The sequence below is a fragment of the Agelaius phoeniceus genome, chromosome 20, assembly GCF_051311805.1.
Source record: "Agelaius phoeniceus isolate bAgePho1 chromosome 20, bAgePho1.hap1, whole genome shotgun sequence".
In the NCBI taxonomy this organism is placed as follows: domain Eukaryota; kingdom Metazoa; phylum Chordata; class Aves; order Passeriformes; family Icteridae; genus Agelaius; species Agelaius phoeniceus.
In genome coordinates this window covers 3,753,241-3,767,774 of record NC_135284.1, presented here as the reverse complement: position 1 = coordinate 3,767,774, position 14,534 = coordinate 3,753,241, and the positions used below count along the sequence as shown (strand labels likewise).

Below are 14,534 nucleotides of genomic sequence, written 5' to 3'. Positions count from 1 at the left end.
GGATGTGTGTCAGTGGGGGATACGGGACTTAGGGATGTCCCTGCAGGGCCTTGGGGGATTTGGGTGTCACTGCAGGGACTGTACTTGCTGTGGCAAAGGTGGCAAAGGCTGCCCTGGGGATGGCCAGCCCCAGGCCCTGACACAGCCCCTGCTCTCCTGCCACAGATGACGAGTCCCCAGGGCTTTATGGGTTCCTGCACGTCATCGTCCACTCTGCCAAGGGCTTCAAGCAGTCAGCCAGTAAGTGTGGGTGCCCACCCTGCTTGGAGGGGCCGGTGGGCTCGCAAGAGTTGAGGTCCAGCACGTGGCCCTGCTCTGCCCACCGTGGTCCCCTGGGAGATGGTGAGGGTGTTCCTGGGGTGCTGAGCCGTGTCTGCTCCCCCAGATCTCTACTGCACACTGGAGGTGGACTCCTTTGGCTACTTTGTCAGCAAAGCCAAGACCAGGGTGTTCCGGGACACCACGGAGCCGCAGTGGAATGAGGTGAGGGAGGGTGGCATGCAGGGAGGGGCTGTGCTCCCCATTCCCCTTCAAGCCCAGTTCTGGAGCTGCTCTGGGGTGCTGGGGTTGAGCCACCCTCCCTCCACACCCCAGGAGTTTGAGATTGAGCTGGAGGGCTCCCAGTCCCTGCGCATCCTCTGCTACGAGAAGTGCTACGACAAGACCAAACTCAACAAGGACAACAACGAAATTGTGGACAAGATCATGGGCAAGGGGCAGATCCAGGTATGCACTGGGGCTTTTGGGCATCCTCTCACCCAAAGGGGGACTCCTTAGGGCCTGGCACCTGGGCTGGGAGGGTTGTTCTGGAGTGGTGCCTGGGGTGGCAGCTCTGCTTTTGGGATCAAGGTACAGCAGTTGTGGGGTTGAAGGCAGGGAGGTGGGTGAGCATCAAGCATGGGGATGATGGTCCTGGGGCACAGTGGCTGCAGGAGAAGGTGGGACAAAGTGAGAGGGGCCTTTGTGGAGGTGGCAAAGCCAGACCTCCCCTGCAGAGATGCATCCAGCCCCAGCTGGGCTGGAAGTTTTTCTGCTCTGCTGCTCTCTGTGCTGTGGCCCCGGGGGGCTGCAGGGAGGGGTTGGCAGCTGCCCTAGGGAGGGCTCTGCATGTGCAGCCCCCCGTCCCTCCTGTGTCCCCCTCTGCCACCATCTGCCTTCCCTGTGCCTCCATCAGCTGCTGTTATGGCAACGGGGGTTTCCAGGGCAATGGCTGAGCCGCCTCTGATTGGCGGTTGCCAGGCAGGGAGGATGGAGGTCTGGGCTGCCCTGAGATGCTCCCAGGTGAGCAGGACCAGGAGGATGGAGTGGGGGGCAGGCAACCCCCAGATCTCCCATTCCCCCTGCAGCCACCTTGGCCAGGCTGCAGGCAAGCCCAGGGCAGGGGAGCACAGTTTGGGCTGGGGGTGTCTCTGTGTTTTCCTGGTGGGCAGCCCAGCCTGGCTGTGCTGGGGACAGGGTCACGCCTGGGACACAGCCCTGCACCCAGGGCCACTTCAAAGGGCCCCTCATGGCTGCCTGCTCCGTGGGAAAGCAACTGAGGGCAGGTCCCAGGGGAGCAGAGAGCAGCAGGGAAGTGCTGCAGGGAATGGGAAGCTGTGGGGAAACAGCACTGGAGGGGACACAGGGTGGGAGGAGGGGGCTCAGCTTCACCAGTGGCTTGTCCACACCTGAAATCACCCCTGCGTTGCCCTCTCCCCCAGGAAGCAGTGCTGTGGGGGTGGCATTGGGCCAAGGGGGAAGGCCAGGGCAGGCAAGGGGCTCGGTGTCCCGCGGGGATCAGTCCAGCTGCGCTCTCGGAAATAGCCTGGATCAACAAACATGAGTCATGCTGGGAGATGCGGGGGTCGGGACAGGGACAGCACAGCCCGTACCCGCTGTGCAAGAGTTCTGGGGGAAGAGCAGGAAAGAGAGAAGGCCCTGGGGCTGCTTATCCCAAGGAGGATCTGGATGGGTGGAAGAGTGACAGGGCTGGGGCTGTCCTGGTGTCACCCAGAGCCACAGGGCTGGGCTTGGTGGCAGGGCAGGACAGCTGTGAGCAGCATGGGCAGTGCTGCTGCTGCTGGGGCTGTGGGCTGTAGTCAAGCCCCAGAGCTGCCCCTCTGCCTTGTCCCTGAGCCATTCAGGCTGCCCTGGATGTTCCTGACCCTGGCTGGTCCCTGGGCTCACCATGAGCTGCTGCTGGTTCCACGTAGCAGCACTGGCTGCTCAGTGGAAAGCTGGGTCTCCTGGCTGGCACTAACCCTGTTTTGTTGTTATTAACCCCTTTATTTTCTAAAGCTGGAATATGCTGTGGTCAGGTTAGGGCTGTTCTGTTTGGCTCATGTCCCCGTGAGGGTCCTGTGTCCCCTGCACTGCAGGGCTCAGCCCTGCTCTGAGCTGTCCCAGTTGCTCCCAGCAGCTGGGCTGTGTCTGCTGGGTGCTGGCAGGGGTGTGTGCTGCTGTGCCAGGATGGCAGACGGGTGTTGTGGTGGGCAAAGCAGGCTGTGCTTGTGCCCACATTGCAGAGGACAGAGGCTGGATGTGGCCCCCAGGTCCTGGAGGAGAAGGCAGTGGGTGCATGAAGGGGGTCTCAGGACCCCCCTCCTCAGCCCATTAATGCCTGGGGGGATTTGGCTGTTGAAGCAGAGCCTGTGTTGTCATGGGCACGGTGCCTGCTGTACCCTCAGGGGATAGCTGCCCGTCTGTCTGTCTGTCTGTCCCCTTCCCCAGGCTGGCAGAGTCTCTGGCGGGGGAGATTTGTGATCTTGGGGCACCCCTGACCTGCAGGGAGCCATAGTGACCCGTGGGGACTCCAGGGGCTGCTGAGGGATGGACTGGGGGGCACTCAAGTCCCCCCAAGCTGCACCTCAGCGTGTCCCTCTGCCGGCAGGGACCCTCCAGGGCTTCCCTGCCCCCTGGCAGTGGGGCTGGCACGGGCCAGGGTACACAGAGGGGACGTGGGGGTACCCAGCTGTCCCTAGGCGTGACAACAGACCCCAAAAGCCTCCTCCTGCTCTCAGCGAGAGCAGCAGAGCCAGCCTGGCTCCTGCGGGGAGCCGGGAATGCTGCAGCCGCCAGCGGCGGTGCCTCGGGGGCCGCGGCTGCTGCTGGCGCTGCGGGGCGGAAAACGGCAGAGGGAGAACGGGAGGGGGATAAAAACAGCGGAAAACGGCAGAGGGAGAACGGGAGGGGGATAAAAACAGCGGAAAACGGCAGAGGGAGAACGGGAGGGGGATAACGGGAGGGGATAACAACAGCGGATACCGGCAGAGGGATAACGGGAGGGGATAACAACAGCGGATACCGGCAGAGGGATAACGGGAAGGGATAACAACAGCGGATACCGGCAGAGGGATAACGGGAGGGGATAACAACAGCGGATACCGGCAGAGGGATAACGGGAGGGGATAACAACTGCGGATACCGGCGGCGGGCAGCCCGGGCAGCCCCCCCAGCGCTGCCGAGCGGCGGCGGGCGGCAGGGCGAGGGTTAAACGCGTGGGGGCCGCCGGGGGGGGCTCCTTTGAGTCACTTCCTCGCAGGGGGAGGGAGGGAGGGAGGTTTTTGGGGCTGCCTCGCCAGCCCGACTCACAGCCTGAAGATGAGCCCCGGCCGCTCGCCGCCCCGCAGCCCCAGCCGGGCTCCCCTGGCCGGGCCCCGCTGACCTCTCGCCGCCGGCAGCAGCAGGGATGCGGATGCTGCGCTGACCCAGCCGCGGGCACCCTCGTGTCGCCTGCCCGGAGCCGAAGCGATGACGGAGGTGTTGGTGCAGCCGGAGGGCAGCCCCGGTGCCGGGGGCGAGCGCGGCGTGGAGGAGCCCGAGGGGAAGCGAGCCCCGAACACGGGCGCCCGGCTCTGGGGCAGGGTGCGCAGCAAACTGCTCCGGCAGAAGGTGCTCCGGGTGTGGGGGGCAGCGCTGGGCTCTGGGGTGGCTCTGCCGGGCTCTGCTCTGCGCTGTCACCGGTGCTTTTGTGGGGTGGGGGGCGCTGGTACGGGGGGCTGTGTTGTTTGTGTATAGAGTGAGCGCTGCGGGGTCTGCAGAGCAGGGAGATGTTTGGGTGCTTTGGGAGCTCTTAGATGCACTTGGCAGCCTGCGAGGTGTTTGTTTTGCTCCTTCCCTCTCCCTGTGTGTGCTGGCAGGCTCCCGGAGGCTGAGCTGATTGCACTGGGGGGTCCTGCAGAGCCCCAGGGAGCCCCTGCCCGGCCCTGGAGCTTTTCCAGGGGGCAGTGATGCTCCTGGGCTGGCTGGGGCCGCTTCCCGGGGACACTGCCTGTGTCCCCCTCTTGCAACCCGGGTCCAGCCAGGCTTTCCCGGCTATGTCGCAGCCACATCAGGCAGTGCTGCTGGAAACACAGAGTGCACAGGGAGAGGAAGGGGAACAGCACCCTTGCAGGCTGTCCCAAAAGCCCCACGGGGCTCTCTGGGGGTTTCCCTCGGTGCAGTCCCCCTGCCCAGCCTGGCTTGGCTCTGTGTGTGTGACGCAGCTGCATTAACCTCGATTCTGTGCCGAGCCCAGGGGATTAAGGGGCAGCAGGGCTCTCTGGGGAGGCTGCCCGGCGGCTGTTGCTGGGTCACAGCATGAAGGGGTTTCATTTCCCGTGCCCGTGCTGGCTGCTGCCTTCCCTGGGGCTGCAGGGCAGGATGTGGCCCCGGTAGGTCCATGCTGGGTCCTGCTGGGTTGTGGCTGCTGCTGCTGCTCGGGTCACTCTCAGTCAGGGCTGTGGATTGCTGATTTTTGGGGGGTTGTGCTTGGCCACTGGCAGCGTTTGCTGGTGTGGGGGCTGCCCTGTCCACGGTGCTGGGGGCACGGTGCTGGGGGCTCAGGGACTGTCTGTAGGTCTGCTGAGGGATCTGCTCGCCAGGGCAGCCACGGGAGGCCAGGCTGGGGAAGCTGTGGGTGCCATGCTGATGGGAAGCAGCGCTGGCTGCAGCAGCTCCTCTGGGATCCCACTCCCCAGGGCCCTGGCAGAGATGACCTCAAAGACTGAGTCACTGGTTTGCTCCCAATTGCTTCACCCCAGGCTGAGGTGGGGTGACCTCATGGGCCTGAGATGTGAGGAGGGGACATGCCCGGCCTGACCCTGCCCCACCACAGCATCCCAGTGTTTGGGGTCCTGGGGAACCACCCTGAGGATTTGGAGCCCTACCAGCTCCTCACCTTGGAGCTCTGTGCACCCAATCCTGCCTGAGTCTGCCACGACCTGGACATGTCTTGAGGACAGAATTCCAGGATGTGGCCTCATCACCTCAAGTCCGGAGCTGTCCCATGGACAAGACAAGCAGAAGGAGGGGAGGGTCAGCACCAGCAGGATCTCTCCAGAACACACAGAGTGCTGCAGGACTGCCAAGATGCTCATTGCCTGTTCCTCCACAACTTGGGGCCTTGTCCTACGAACAAACAGCTTTGGATAATTTGGGAGGCCAGGATGATGGCACATCCCTGTGGATGAGAGCAGCACCACAGTGAATGCTGACCTGGGCATGGATACCACCATGGCTCGGAGTCCCTGGGATGCAGGAGGGAGCAGCCTGGAGACGTGCTGGTGCCCTGGCTGAGATGTTTCCCCAGGCACAGAGGGGTTTTTGAAGCCGTCTGATCTTCCAAAGAGGAGCTGACATCTCATCCTGCACAATGCTGGCTTGAGGGCTGTTCCCCAGGGCGCCTGGCCCCGAAGTTCCCCACTGACCTGGGATGTCCCTGCATCCTGCTGGAGCAAGGCAGCTCCCTTCAGAGGACAAGGAGATGGTGCTGGGAGCTGGGACAGGGTGTTTGCCAGCGCTGTGTGGGCAGGAGCTGCCTCTGGCTCTGTGGGTGGATGCTCCTGTCCATCCTCCCATGCCTGGAGATGAAGTGTTGGACGTGGCTTTGCTGAAACTGGGGAGTGGCAGCATCATGTGCTGCTGCTGCTGCTGCAGGAGGGTTAGAGAGCACCAGGGTTAGGCCACAGCAGTGCACAGGGACCTGTCCTAGCTGCAGGGGGGCTCAGGCCCATGGTGCCAGCAGAACTAGCCCAAATTTGGGCCCTGCTGGCTGCTGTGGGATGATTGTGCCCATGCAGGGGGAAGGGGCTGCAGGGGAGCTCAGGGTAAGGTCTGCAGCACTGGCAGCAGCCAACCTGGCTTTAATAAAGGCTTTCTTCAGAGCTCTGCTAAAGCCCTTCCAGATGTGAGCTGCCAGGGCCATCGGAGCCAGAGGGACCTGAGGGCTGGGGAAGGGAAGGCAGGCATGGTGGCTGCAGATAAAATTGTGTTGCAGAGCAGACAGGCTCCTGACCTGGCTGGGGGATGAAGGGGCTTCACTGCCATGAGTGGGGAAAGGGCTGGAAGTGCCTGGGACATGGTGTTGGCTGTGCTGCCTTCCTGGCAGTGCTGTGGGGGACGCAGCCCTGCAGGGGAGCACAGAGGAGCTGGAGCAGCAGGACTGGGCTTGGCTGTGCTCTGGCTGCAGTCTCGTGATCCCAGTGTCCAGACCTGCTGCAGGGTCCCATGGGAGCCCAGGGCAGCCGCAGCTTTCCTCCTCCTCCTCCTGCTGCTGCTCCCCAGCAGGGCTGGCATGGAGGGAGCAGCGTGGCACTCGCTGGGCTGGAGCACCAGGGAGGGCTCCGTGTCAGGAGCCATTCCTGGGCCATGCTGGAGACGTTTCTGCCTTGCTGAGATTTGCAGTTTTCCCATGGCTGAGGAGCTGCTCAGGCTCACAGGGCTGGGCATGTGGCAATGCCACCGTGCTGGGTCTGTGCCAAGAGCCAGGGCAGCCCGAGCTTGTCCTTGGGACTGTGGGGTTTTGGTGTGCAAGAAGGGACATGAGGGACCCCACAGTGCCCCCCCATCATGACGTGCAGTGACTTTGTGGGCAGGGGAGCAGCAGCTCTGTGGCTGGAGCAGCAGCTCTGAACATCTTTACACTTGCCCAGAGCATCTCCTGACCCAGCAGCTGCAGGAAGCTCCCGTGTCCTTGCAGAGTGACCCCACGTGCCTGGTGCCAGTGTGGCCTGGCAGCTGCGTGTCCTCAGCCCTGGGAGCCCCCACCAGCTCCCAGATCCCATCCCCTTCCCCAAGGGGACATTAGGGCCGGGCTGCCTGCCCTGTGCATTACAGGGATCGATGGGGCTGGATCAATACCACCAGCTGGGGACCAAAAAGCCCCAAGAGGCAACTGCACCCACCTCTGCACAGCCCTGGGGCCTGGAACTCACCAGGGCACGTGCCAGGGCCTTGGGAATGCCAGCACCTCTCACTGCACCCGGGCGCCAGGGCAGCGTCACCGAGTCCCCCGCTAGCCCCAAAGCCAGAAATAGCAGAGCCTGTCATTCCCAGGGGTTATAAATAGCCTTGGCTATGGGGAGATGTTGTTTTTCTGTATGGAAAACGCTGGCCTAGTTCTGTTTCATCAATCTGCCGCCAGAAATAGTCCTAATTTCTTGGAAGTTTCTTGCTTTGTGGGTGTGGGTTAAAGCACTGCCTTGCAGGGGCTCTGGGGAGAGGGCAGGACAGGGGGGCTGAGCCCACCTGGCTTCAGAGCACAGCCAGAGGGACCCCAGACCCTAAAGGGGAACCTCTCCATCCTCTGCTCATGAGCAGCATGTTTCCCAGGAAAAGCATATCCTGTGCTCTACACCACCTGCAGATCAGGGGCTCTGGGGGCCACTGGGTTGGGATGACAGCAGGGCTGGCATGGGGCTGTGTCCCCACAGAGCTCACAGACCTTCTCTCCCCACAGCTGGACCCACAGGCCGTGCAGACGAAGAACTGGCACATGGATGTGATTGAGATGAATGGAGTAAGTGAGGGTGGGGGACCCCCAGCCCCTCGCTGTGAATGCAGCCCCTTCTTGCCTTCAGGCCAGCCAGCACTCACCCCCTGTCTCCCACAGATCAAGGTGGAGTTCTCCATGAAGTTCACGAGCAGGGACATGAGCCTGAAGAGGACCCCGTCCAAAAAGCAGACTGGTGTCTTCGGGGTGAAAATCAGTGTTGTGACAAAGTAAATGCAGGGCTGTGGGGCTGATCTGATCTGCTCTGGGTGTGGGGCTGCACTGTGTCCCCTTGCTCCAGTTGCACTGTGTCCCCTCGCTCCCACCAGCACTGGGGAGCTTGGCCTTTGCTCTCTGCTGGGGATTTTCCTGTTCCCTTTGCCATTCCCATCCTCCCCTCCTGCATGCAGGGCTGGGCACTGGGTTGGCAGGGCTGGGCTGGCTGCCAGGGTTCCCCTGGGAGTCTCTGGTGACAGCTCTGCTTCCCGAGCCAGGCGCGAGCGCTCCAAGGTGCCTTACATTGTGCGCCAGTGCGTGGAGGAGGTGGAGAAGAGGGGAATTGAAGAGGTTGGCATCTACAGGATCTCTGGAGTGGCCACTGACATCCAGGCATTGAAAGCTGTCTTTGATGCGAGTGAGTGTCCTGGGGGAGCTTGGTGTTCTGAGACTCCCCCAGCCCCTGCAAGGCTGGGTTTGGTTGTTGCGCTGCACTTGTGCCAGATGTGCCACTCTGCACAGGAAGGGGTGGGGGTGAGGAGGGGCAAAAACACCCAGGGATCCCAGCCTGTCTGTGCCTCTGAGCTGGCTCCTGGGAGACACTGAGTCAGGGAAACGTTGCAAATGGATTTGCACAAATCGTTGTGTGTCCTGTTGCCCAGCCAGGCAGGAACCACTGGGCTTTTCCCAGGCTCAGCCTGGCTGATGGGGCTGTGAACCCAGCAGTGCTGTCCCTGCCCTGCAGCTGGCAGCCTGGCTGGCTGGCTGGAGTGACACAGAGGGGATCAGGAGGGCAGGAGGCATCACATGTGGGTGCTCTCTGGACAGATAACAAGGACATCCTGGTGATGCTGAGTGACATGGACATCAATGCCATCGCCGGCACGCTGAAGCTGTACTTCCGAGAGCTGCCCGAGCCCCTCCTCACTGACAGGCTCTACCCTGCCTTCATGGAGGGCATCGGTAAGGGATGGCAAGGGGAAGGGGATGATGCACAAACTGTTTGGCATTGCTTGCTCTGGGATGGGACACTCCCAAGGGTCCTTCCCAGCTCAGCCCACTTGGTCCTGGCTGTTTTTGCTGGCTCCAGGCCAGCTCAGGGCTGGTGGTGCTGCTCCCCAGTGCTCACACAGTGGCTGCTGGGAGGTATCTGGCTGTGGTGGGTCCTGCTGCTGCAGCAGACCCTGTCCTGAGCCCTCTCCCTCTTTGCCTCCAGCTCTCTCGGATCCTGCTGCCAAGGAGAACTGCATGATGCACCTTCTCCGCTCGCTGCCTGACCCCAACCTCATCACCTTCCTCTTCCTGCTGGAGCACTTGAAAAGGTAATGGCTCAGGGGCTGCCTGGGATGGGTGGGAGGTGCAGGATGGGTCTGTCTCACTGCTTTGCCGTGGGGATGGGACATGAACAGAGTCAGAGCTGCTGTTTGATTCCTGTGGTGCCTGCATGGCTCCAGGCTGATCCCAGACCGGAGGCTGTGCTGGTGCAGAGCAGGGCAGCAGCCAGGGCCAGCAACAGCAGCTTGGGGCAGGCATGGAGTGGTCCTTTCCCAGTCCTTCCAAGAGGGTACAGCTCCAGGTGTGTCCCACCTGCCCTGTCTCTCTGGGCTCTGGCATATTCCCCAGGCTGCAGCTTGTTCAGACCTTCTCTGATTTCAGTGTTGGCTTTCCACATCTTCTCTCTTGGGGGGTGTACTGGAGCTGATCTGCCCCTCCAGAGCAACCCCTGGTGTCCCAGAACCACTGGCTGTGGTGGCAGCAGGGTCTGGGCTGTGCCTGGCCAGTGATCCAGGTCAGCTCTGCAGGGAGCACACGGCCTCTGCAAACATGGAACACTTGGCTGCTGCAGCCAGCATGCAGCTGCTTGGATGAGCTCTGCAGGGAGCAGCTGGCCTCAGCATAGGACAGGAATCAGTTGGGAGCTCTGCAGTGTCCCTTCCCACCAGTCCAGCAGTAGTCCTTGCAAAACAAGATGCAGCAATCCCTGTCACCTGTCAGCAGCGGGTGGCCAAGAACCAAGGACACTCAGCTCTGTGGAAATGTCCCAGAACTGCAGGTGACACCTCATATCAGCTATCCCAGGGTGAGTGCAGCAGTTTGTGGTTTGATAGGCTTTTCTTGGCCCAGATGAGGTGCATCCAAACCTGGGGATTCAGGGACTGGGGGCTCCTTGGGGGCCCAAAACCCAGGAAAGGTACAGGGCTGTGGAAGGGCAGCAGAGTAGAACACAGAGCCTGGCCAGAGCTGGGGCTCATGGCTCATGTTACTTGCATCATGAAATTTTTTTTTTTGTTCCTCTGGTTTGGCTAAAACCAAACAGAAAAAGTGATTGATGCTGGGGGATGGAGAAGGAAAAATCCATTTCCATCCTGAGAACCGGGCACAGCCAGTTCCCACATCTGCTCCCCTGGCCGGGGCTCAAGCGAGCAGCCTGTGCCGGGGAGCACAGCTGCCTCCTAACATGGCAATGTTGTGGTCCTGCTTCCCTCCGTGCTGGCAGGGCTCCCACAGGGCTGTTGGGGCAGGGAGCCTCGAGGGGAGTGGGTGCAGGGGGCAGGGGCTGGTGCAGGGCTCCCTGTACCCTGCGGGCTCGGGAAGGGTGGAGGCCCCGCAGTGCAGAAGTCAGGGCTTGGTTGCTGCCACATCACACCCAGGGCTCCCAGCCAGGCCCAGCAGCTCCAGCAGAGGCCGTGAAGGGGGCAGAGCTCCCTGCCCTGCACCTGGCTTCTCTGAGGGCTACAGAGGGCAGTGGAAAGCTGGAGGTGCCCCACTGCTGCTGGGAGAAGGGAGAGCAGCCCTCGGCCTCCACATCACCCCATGGATCCCCACTTCTGAGCGTCATTAGGGGCTGACACTGCCTCTCTCCTGTACCCCACAGGGTGGCTGAAAAGGAACCTATCAACAAAATGTCTCTCCACAATCTGGCCACGGTTTTTGGACCAACACTTCTGAGACCCTCAGAGGGGGAGAGCAAGGCGCACCTCACCTTGGCCTCTGACATCTGGTCCCATGATGTGATGGCCCAGGTAAGAGCTGGGTACTGGAGGGGTTCACCCGCCTGTCTGGGTAGATTTGTTACTTATTGCTGGATGGGACAAGCTGGGAGGTGGCAGCTCTTTCCCCTTCTGTAGTAACACCCCCCATTTACCTTCTACAGGTCCAGGTCCTTCTCTACTACCTGCAGCATCCTCCCATCTCCTTCAGCGAGCTCAAACGCAACACACTTTACTTCTCCACGGACGTGTAGCCTGCAGGCAGAAGGCACCAGCTGCAAACACTCCAGCTCCCTGCTGGGGGACACGGACTGGACCACAGCCCCCAAGGGAGACCAGCCCAGACCCAGGACGGTGCTGCCTGCAGCTCCTGTACAATCATGTTCCAGCGGCCTGGTCCCAGCAGGTGCCAGGCCCTCTCTGTAAAGTAGTCGTGTCTTATGTCCCTTCTTGTGTTCAAGGATTGTTTTTATGTATATTTGCTCAACGGAAGAGGTAGTGACTGACAAGGGCTGTGGACACAGGCTTCCCCCTTGGCTAGTTTTCTCCTGGACTCCTTCCCGCCCGCTCACTCCTACCAGGCACCCCCTGCCTGAAGCCTGCAGTGCCCCACGAGTGCCTGTTTGCTGCCCAGCTCCCTGCCCACGCCTGCATGTGCAGCACTGGCTCGCTCCGAGGCCGGGAGCTCACGGGCCTCCCTCCCTCCCTCCCTGGTGACGGTGACACCAGCCCTGCTTTGGCTTCGCTGCCTGCGCAAACGTCGGACCCCGTGCCCGGATCCTGCTCCGCTCTGAGCAAACTGCGGCCCCGAGAGCAGAGGAGCAGGGTGCTGCTTCCTCCCTGCCACGGCTCCTCTGGGTGTTTTCAGGCCAGTCCCCTCTCCAGCCCTGTGCTTTGCCTGTGTGTGTGTGGCGTGGCGGTTCCTCCCCTCGCTGGATTTCGCCTCTGAGTAGTCATGGGGTAACCCCTCACACAAGGCTGGAGCCAGAGGTGCTGTGCTGGTCTCGATCCACAGCAGGCTGAAAGGATGGCCAGCCAGAGGCAGATTTGCTTTCTGCACTATGGGCTGACCCCATGTATGCTCTGGCACTGATGTGGTCGCAAATTTCCTCAATTTGGGAATTTGGTGGGGAACAGGGTATCTGCTGTACAGTTCTCCCTCTGCCATAGTGAGGCACTCGTGCCCCTGCCAGCCCAGCACTGCCATGAGCACTGCATGCACCCCGTGGCACAGCCTGCTGGGGCACCAGCATTCCTCCCGTGGCCACGGGGACAAGGAGATGTTTTATCCCTTCCTTGGCCTTCCCTGCTGCACTGGGCACATGGCAGCACATGGCCCTGCCTCGGTGGCAGCCTGGCTGCCAGAGGCAAGTGCTCTGCAGCAGCTGGATGGTCACCCAGCCTGGGAACCAGCACAGAAGGATGGAAGGAGGAAACCTTCATGGCCCTCGTGACTGAAGGCAGAAATGCTTCGTTCTGTCTTCCTCCCAAAGTGGTTGCTGCTGGATTAGCTGTGCCCAGCCAGCTCAGGTTTGTTTGTTAGTGGCTCCAGTGACCCCTCCCAAGCTGATGGCTGGAGCTGTCAGGCCATGTCCCAGGGCAGGACAGGCTGCCCCAGTGCCTGGCTCCTGGGATGTCCCCCAGGCTCCCACGTAGGTGTTGGTACCTGTTGGGACACAAAACCTTTCGCTCTGTGAGCTGAGTCTGTGTTCTTGTGGGAAAAGCCCCCCCATGTCCCCAACTGCGTTGGCCCTGTGCTCTCCTGTGCCAAATGGAGATGGATGAGAAGTGACCAAGCCTGTCCCCCACAGCAGCGTTGCCTTTACCCTCCCAGCTAATGGACTGTTCCAGGTAGAGCCCAGCCACCGATGCACCAGGTATGTCCTCAGCCCCCTCCCTGGGGAAGGCAGCACCTGCCAGCCCTGCACCAGCAAAGCAACCAAGGAGGGGAGGTCTCAGTCCCCCTCCAAAGGGCTCACACTCCAGACCCTGCTCCTCTTGACTACCAGCTAAACAGAAGGGAAACAGCATTGCAGAAAATAACCAGGCGTCTGTCTTGGCCCTGGACCCAGTAAGGAGGCCGAGCTTTAGATCTGACTGCACAACAGATCCCTGTGTGTGTCTGATTTGTTACATGTGTCCAAGTCTCTGTCCACTCTCTGTCATTCCAGATGGAGACTCTGTACAGCCAAATCTCCCCCTGTGACAGTGGCTGGAGGCCCAGTCCCCACAGCCCAGCACAACAGGCTGTGGCTGTCCCCATGACTGGCTTTTGCTTGTCCCTACAGGAAGGAAAAGAGGGGGGTGGACTCTTGCAGCTACAGGTAGAATAGAACTGTTAATTAATATTTGACTTTCAAAAGTTGTTAAGGATATATTTTTGTTTGTGTTCTGTTTCAATTTCTGTAGATTATAAACTTTAAATGGCTGTAAAACTTCGTGAGGAGAAAAAAAAATGTTAATAAAAATGCAAAGCCCTGATATTTGCACAAAAGAAGCCCTGTGGTGTTGCTGTTTGCACTAACTGATCACTCTGGCATCACAGCTTCTTGTTTCTGTCGTGGAATTCTTGCTAGTTGCACTTCAAGCCAGTGGTATAAGCACAGGCATTGTGCCAGGCAATCTTTGAAGAGACTTCTTATGGTTTGGGCTCCATCCTTGCATTTTGGAGGAAAAAAACCCTGGACTGTCTGGAGCCAGGCTGTTTAATCAGCCTAGAATTACTCAAGCTTAAAATTCAGCTGACTTGCACAGCTTCTGGCCTGAGGATATTGAACAGGCACAGCAAGGGACATCAGGAGATCTGGAAACCTCATCTGATAGATCACATGGTGCTTGCTGTCTCCCCACTTCTTTCCATGTGGGAATGGGAGCCAATGTGCCTCCAAACTGACCACTGACCACTGTTATCAGCCAAAACACACTGCTAGTGTTGTTCTTCCAGGTCAACAAGGGCTGTCACTGTTCTGGGATGTCCAACTGTGGATGCCAAGGAAGGGAGGTGAGTGGGAGAATCCCTATTACTTGTGTGCACTGCATCTGAAATGCCACTGCCTCAAAAAGATTAGAGGGAGTGTTTGCCTTTATGGAATGGCTCAATGAAGGTTAAAAATGACCCTCTGAGGTCTGAGAACAGAGCTTGGTTAGAATAGCAGGAGGGCAGATAGAACACCAATCAGCAGCTCCTTGACCTAACAAACAGATGTTTTGATTTCAGCACCAATTTTGGGCTCAGAAAAAACTGAGCTGAGAAAAAACACTCACTTCCCCCTATGTAAGTAACACTGGGGCACTTGGAGGTGGCACAGGGATGTGATGGGAAGCAGGCTGTGTGCTGAGTGAGTGCCCAGTTATATGTCAAACGCTGGTTTATTCTCACAGCTCTAAGTCTCACTATCAAACTGCTGGAACTAATGGGGTGAGCCTGGGGCAGTTAAAGCAGTAGCAAGATTGCACTCCCACAGTGAGGTTAAATCAGGCTAGCCAAGTGGCTACAGAGAATTATACTTCAGCAACAACCTCTTTTTTTCCCTTAAACTGTTCTGTTCATCTGCCAGTAACCACAGCTCTAAGGGTAAGGATTCCTTTCTGCTTTTCCC

At 59.9% G+C, this 14,534-nt stretch overlaps 1 protein-coding gene across 4 annotated transcripts in view; it reads left to right on the top strand.

Annotated features, from left to right (window-relative positions):
* ABR (ABR activator of RhoGEF and GTPase) overlaps nt 1–13,432 on the top strand; it is a 37,739-nt gene extending 24,307 nt beyond the window's left edge. For 3 of the 4 annotated variants that reach the window (XM_077188768.1, XM_054646949.2, XM_054646947.2), the window contains 10 exons: nt 166–240; nt 386–483; nt 595–726; nt 7,697–7,756; nt 7,850–7,959; nt 8,224–8,363; nt 8,774–8,908; nt 9,162–9,267; nt 10,821–10,968; nt 11,100–13,432. In XM_077188768.1, coding sequence (XP_077044883.1) covers nt 166–240; nt 386–483; nt 595–726; nt 7,697–7,756; nt 7,850–7,959; nt 8,224–8,363; nt 8,774–8,908; nt 9,162–9,267; nt 10,821–10,968; nt 11,100–11,189 — 1,094 coding nt within the window. In that variant the 3' untranslated portion in view covers nt 11,190–13,432. Of the gene's footprint in view, nt 1–165; nt 241–385; nt 484–594; nt 727–3,548; nt 3,871–7,696; nt 7,757–7,849; nt 7,960–8,223; nt 8,364–8,773; nt 8,909–9,161; nt 9,268–10,820; nt 10,969–11,099 lie in introns of those variants that run through there. The other variant, XM_054646948.2, reaches the window with a different exon arrangement.
* The last annotated feature ends 1,102 nt before the right edge of the window (nt 13,433–14,534 follow it).